At 38.8% G+C, this 6,173-nt stretch overlaps 1 protein-coding gene across 1 annotated transcript; it reads left to right on the forward strand.

Annotated features, from left to right (window-relative positions):
- Positions 1–365: 365 nt before the first annotated feature.
- Positions 366–2,187, forward strand: LOC128366312 (RNA-binding protein 12B-like). Its single transcript, XM_053326994.1, has one exon. The coding sequence runs from the start codon at positions 366–368 to the stop codon at positions 2,115–2,117; it is 1,752 nt and encodes a 583-aa protein (XP_053182969.1). The 3' UTR covers positions 2,118–2,187.
- The last annotated feature ends 3,986 nt before the right edge of the window (positions 2,188–6,173 follow it).

The raw sequence follows: 6,173 nt of genomic DNA on the forward strand, positions 1-6,173 counted from the left end.
GAGGGAAAACAGCGCAGTGTGGAGTAAGTGGTGAAGCCAATGGTGAGCTCGGTCTGCAGTAAGCAACAAGTGCCAATTTGAGGCAGGACAACAGCAGCAACGCACTGAAAAACGTGCCTGATATATTGACGTCGTAACCAGCTGAGGTGAGTGTTTGAGTGTTATGGACAGAAGACAGTGATTCTCTTCCTTGTGACCACGTTTTCCCTCTTTTCCCTCTCAGTGCTTTTCCATGATTCACGTGTTTTCGTTCTTCAGGCTGATTTACACGTGGTAATAGCGTACTGCTGCTGTTGTATTCTTTGTCTTTTTTCACCGTTTTTTCCCCTTCTTTTTCAGACACGTCTTGGCCTAATATCATTAAAATGGCCATAGTTCTGCGATTGCAAGGCCTAGATGTGAAGGCAGGTATTGAAGATATACGGAAATTCTTTGAATACCTTCGCATACCAGATGGAGGAGTTTACATATTGGGAGGAAGTCTCAGAGAGGCATTTATTGCCTTCAACACTGAACGAGATGCCCAGCTTGCCATGCGGCACACTGGGAGTTTACTCAAAGGGTCTAAAGTGACTCTACATATAAGCAGCATGACAGAGCTGGAGCACAAGTTGAAATTGTTGTTGAAGGGGAAGAAACCCTCCCCCACCAGACTTATTGTCAGGAGACCTCAGCCATTTGTAGAGCAAACTTTCAATACAGATGTAAAGGTGAAGACACCCTCCCCCACCAGGCTTATTGTTAAGAGCCCTCAGCCTTCCTTTACTGCAGCTCTACCACCTAGTGCAACGTCACATGGCCCCATTACTGCAGATCTACAAACTTCAAGTGTAGGCTCATTTGATTCCAACGCTGCCTTTCTTCTTGGGGTTTGTACGGTCCTCAAAAGTCTCCAGTCTCTCAATGAAGGAGAAAACAATGAGGTGGAGCCAAGGGTTGATCCTCGCTTGGCTGACAGAGTTGTTGAGTCTAATATGGTGAGGAAACCAGAGCAAACTCAGACTTCAAGGCCAGGCTATGTAAGGCTCTTTGGTCTTCCAGCCTCAATTACAAAAGAGGACATCTGCCATTTTTTCAGAGGGTTGAAAGTACAGGAAACCATAGTGAATGTGATGTTGGGACTCAACCATGGCTGCCTTGTAAAGTTTGCAAACATGCAGGATGCACATGAAGCTCTTTGCTTCAATCAACAATCACTGGGCTCCAACTGTGTGGAGGTACGTGGAGCAACGGAGAAGATGTGGACCAGTGCGCTACAAGAATGTGAAACAGCTTTTGATGTTGAGAAGAAAAAACCCCTCAGTGAAAGTGCAAACCACAGACATAAATTCATTTCTACATTGCAAATCAAAAGAAGATCTGTCAATCGGTTTCCAGTTCCATCTAAATCACCAAAAAAGCCAAGAACTGATTGTGACTCATCAACTCCCATGTCAGTGACTATGGAGTACATTGTCATGGTCAGAAATATACCCAAAAACATGACCAAGATTGAAATTAAAGAGTTGTTTGGCTGTCCAAACATTGCACACAAAAACGTACTACATCTGCTCGACAGGGAAGGCAACAGAACGGACACAGCATTTATCATTTTTAACCACACTGAGGATTATGACTATGCAATGAATCTCAACGGCTGCCATGTGGGCCCTGATGCCATTGAGGTCTCATCAATCACCAGGGAGAAGATGAGGGCCATGATGGCCATGGTGTCCAAAACCTATTCCAGGGGCCTTAACCAATGTCTGAAGATAGATGCAAAGAGGAAACTGATTGGAAAGAGAAAATCCAGTTCTGTTGAGACACCAGGAGGGACGCCGAGCACAAACGTGGACCCAGCAGCTCAGACATGCCTCTTTGTGAGAAACTTGCCTGCAGATGTACACAAAGGACATATAAAAAAGCTTTTTCATGAATACAAACTGAGAAATGGTAATATCATCTTATTGCATGACAGTGATGGCAACAGTATTGGTGAGGCTGTGGTTCAGTTTAAATCACAGAAACTTGCTACAATGGCTCAAGAGCTCCACAGTCAGGACTTCCTAGGGTCAAAAGTGCTTTTGACTCCCATAAATGTGAAGCAGATGGAGGACATCTTGGCAAGATCTGTTTGAAGAAGTTGGCTACTAGTTGAACATTAACACTTTTGTTACAGTTTTTCCTCAGTTGAGTTGGCTCACTTCTCTAATCACAACTGAAGCTGTCAAAACAATATGTGAAATTCTACAACATTTTGTCACTTTGGCACAAAAGAGCATTTCTCATTTGTTAGTATTATCAAATGTTTAAGCACATTTATGCAAATAACTATACTCAATAGTTTTACTTTATAATTGTCAAAATCTGTCAAGCCCATGTTTAATAAATCTAATTGATATGGATTGGTTGTAAAGTCTGCTGAGTTGATAAATTGTTTGCAGCTGAAACTTGAAAGCTGCAAATGAATAGAGTGTTTGTCTCATCTTAGATCAAATAATGGGACGTGTTGTCCAGTTAGTCTACAGGTGTAAGTCATGAGTGCAAATGTCTTACTGTAAAACACATTTTATAGAGCTGGAGGGCAACAGTTACTATAATTTGCGCCTGCTCAGATGAACATTGGACTGGGTGAACAGAGGTGGAAAGTATACATACCATACCATACATACCATCGCCCATAAAATCAAATATCAGCTTGCTACAATTATTGCAGCTTGTGGTGACAACAGCAGATGTGATGAGAATCTGTGGCCAAACAGAAGATTGACAGGATTATCTGTGATTCCCAGCACTAACTTTATTTTGTTACTATACTACTGTATAATGACCTGTTGTATTTCAATGTTTAGTTTAGTTTTTCAGTTTTCTATATTGTTGTGAAAATTGAAGGAAAATAAAGTTGTTTTGTATTTTTTTTACCACACATTACAATCAAAGCGCTCTGTTGCTTTACAAACTGGAATGTGAAACCTTGTACTGTTGAAATCTGAATTTGAAGAGTATTTGATTTGATACACAGCAGTCAGTTAGAATAAGAGTCTGGTACAGCATGTATTCTGGGTCAATGAAAACATACATAGGACAAGACTGTTGGGAAATTAGATGAGTACCACGCTCCAAGAGTCCACTCTGGTTCTGGCAAAACATTAGTGATCACTTAGTTTTGGAAGATGAATTAAAGATTTTGGATGAGTTAAGTCCTGCAGGTTAACTAGTGTTTTATTGCACTAACAAACTATTTTTGGAAACAGATGTAGTGGTTGTCATTGCAGTTCAAGGACAGTACACTGAAAATGATGGGAAGTAATGAATCACAATTACACAACCTGAGATGGAAATATCGGTCGATGTAGTTAAAATTATTGGTACCCTTTTATTATATTAAAAGTATTGACATTAAAAGAGATTTTATAATTAATCTAGGTCCTTGTTTGGTTTGCAGTGGAACAACACAAAAAAGTTGTGAAAATAACTGAACTACTCAAGATAGCCTGGGCAGAATTATTGGTACCAAGATATAAGAAATAATTGATTTGTAGTGATAATAGCTGACTATTGTGTTTTAATTAGTATCACATGTGTTTTCAATCTTATAATTATTTATACAGTTAGTTTAAAAAGGTGAAAATTACATAGCTGTTTTGTACCACTGTGTGCATTACATTAAACATGGAAAACAGAAGGAAAGTTAGAGAGTGGGCTGAATACATTAGAAAAGAGGCTACAAGACCATCTCCAAAGAGCTTGATGTTTCTGTGACCACTGTTGCCAATATTATTAAGAAGTTTAAGGCCCATAGGACTGTAGCCAACATCTCTGGACTTGGTTGCAAGAGGAAGATAGGCCTGGAATAGAACAGCAGGATTTATTGAAAGGTTGAAAAAGAACCAAGGAAAACTGTAATAGAGATTAAAGCTGATCTTCACTTTTAATGTACAATAGTTTGAAGTTGCATGATCCGTTGCTGTCTGAATGAAAATGAGATCTGTAGTAGAAAACCCAGGAAGACACCACTTCTAGGAGGAAGACAAAAAGCCATACTGTACGCATTGACACACTAACCCTATATTTATGGAAGAAAAAATGAGAAAAAAAAGAACAACATTCCTTCTGTGAAACATTGAGGAGGCTCAGCGATGTCTTGGGGTTGCGTTGCTGCTTCAGGTACTGAGTGAAAATATACATCAAAAAACACTCAAGTGCATGACCAACATTCAAGAATCAGTAATTCACTTCAAAATAGTAGTAAAGGAGGAGGTTTATCTGATCCAAATTTTGAACTGAATTATATTTCCTTTATGCTCAGGCCACTGTTCAGATGGGTTGACATACCCATATGGTCAAGGCAGCCTGGTTCTGCCTGAGGTTTCTTCCCATTAAAAGGGAGTTCTTGCCACTGTTGGGTCTCTTTAAAATGAAACCTGACGAGTACAGTTTAGACCTGTTCCATGTGTCAAGTGCCTTGAGATGGCTTTTGTTGTGATTTGGCACTATATGAATAAAGATTGACTGAGATTGATTGATTGACCTACACTTGGGGGAGTATGGAGAAGCATATAGTATCTGCCTACACTTTTAAAAATGAACTTTTTTCAGGTCTCTCTCAGAACAAATATTTTATTTGCCCAGCACCTCATTTTTCTTTTTATTTACAGTTACACACTGCTATGCTGCTGCTTTGGTGTACTATCCCCTAATGAATTTATTGTATAAATGTTGTACACATATTTAAAGTTTTGTTTCATGTCTATACAAAAACTTACAAGAAAAGTTAAATGGACCCATTGGCAGTGTCACTGTTTGGACCTTTTATTTAAGACACTGATATAACTATAAATTGGTCGAGAGTATGGAGCAATATTTCTTCGTCTTCACAAAGTCATAATCACCAGTTTATTATTTATAAATTAATCCAAAGATTTTATTTATCTCCCAGGAAATGCTGCCAAATTTGTATTTCACAAAGTAATTTTGCTTTGCTCTTTGTGCCCCCAAAAAGCAATGGGCACATATTTGCATATGATGTGAGAATGTCCTGGGGTCCACTGCTTTTGGGTCAATGGGACTGCTATTCTTTCTGAAATAACTGAGACGAACATGTTTGCCACACATTTTATTTTTGAATGATGATACATCACATAGTTTAGCGCTTCATGTGAAGAGAGTTCTGTTGGCGGGCTTAACTGCTGCAAAGAAATTGTTGGAAACCCCCCCACAAGCTTAGTATATATCAGCGGAAGTCATCATTTTATGAGATACTAACTTTAGAAGCCTCTAGTGCTTGAGCACAAAGTGCAAAGATGGAAAATACAAATTCTTCAGAGCGCAGCTCAGAAAAATCTAATCATTAATTTAGCCTGAATGTTTGTTGAAATGTTCATTTCAACAAACTTTTAAGTAGTTTCCCTTGCTGTAAATAGATTTAGCACATTTCAGATTCAATATTGATTCATTGAAAGATATTTATTTATAAAAGTTCATAAGATGGGTATTTTAGTTAGTTTTTTTTTTGTTTGGATAATTTCTGGAGGTGAGTGATGTATATTGGTGATGACCTTTTGGAGAGTTGTGGGGTTTGTGTACTATCTGATTGCATGTTTAGCCCCCACTTGGTCACAAAAAAAGCACTCAAGTGGATGAGAAGAAACATTTGACCGTTCTGATGTAATCTATGAGTCCTGATCTGAATCCCATTGAACATCTGTGGAAAGAGCTAAAACTTGCAGATGAGAGACGGCAATCATCAAACCTGAAAGAACTGGAGCCGTTTGCTCAAGAAGAGGGGGTCAAACTACCAGTAGAGAAGTGTAAAAACCTTATTCAGAGTTACAGACTGCAGCTTTTGCCTCCAAAGGCTGTGCTACAAAATATCATGTTTAGGGTACCAATATTTTTTTATTACAGTAGTAACATATCAAGTTGTAAATCAAAAATAAAGTTTTTTTTAAAAAGGTGGAAGGGCAACACATTGCACAATAACATCTTAGAATGCCTTAAAGTACAAGTGTGTAAGATTTAGTGACATCTAGTGATGATGTTGCAGATTGAAACCAACTTAATACCCATCTCCTTCTAAGTGTGTGGGAGAACCTACAATGGCTACAAAACTCACAAAAAGGCCCTCACCAGAGCCAGTGTTTGACTTGTCCCGTTTGTGCTACTGTAGAAACATAGCAGGCTCCATGGTAGAG

The sequence above is a fragment of the Scomber japonicus genome, chromosome 10, assembly GCF_027409825.1.
Source record: "Scomber japonicus isolate fScoJap1 chromosome 10, fScoJap1.pri, whole genome shotgun sequence".
NCBI lineage: Eukaryota > Metazoa > Chordata > Actinopteri > Scombriformes > Scombridae > Scomber > Scomber japonicus.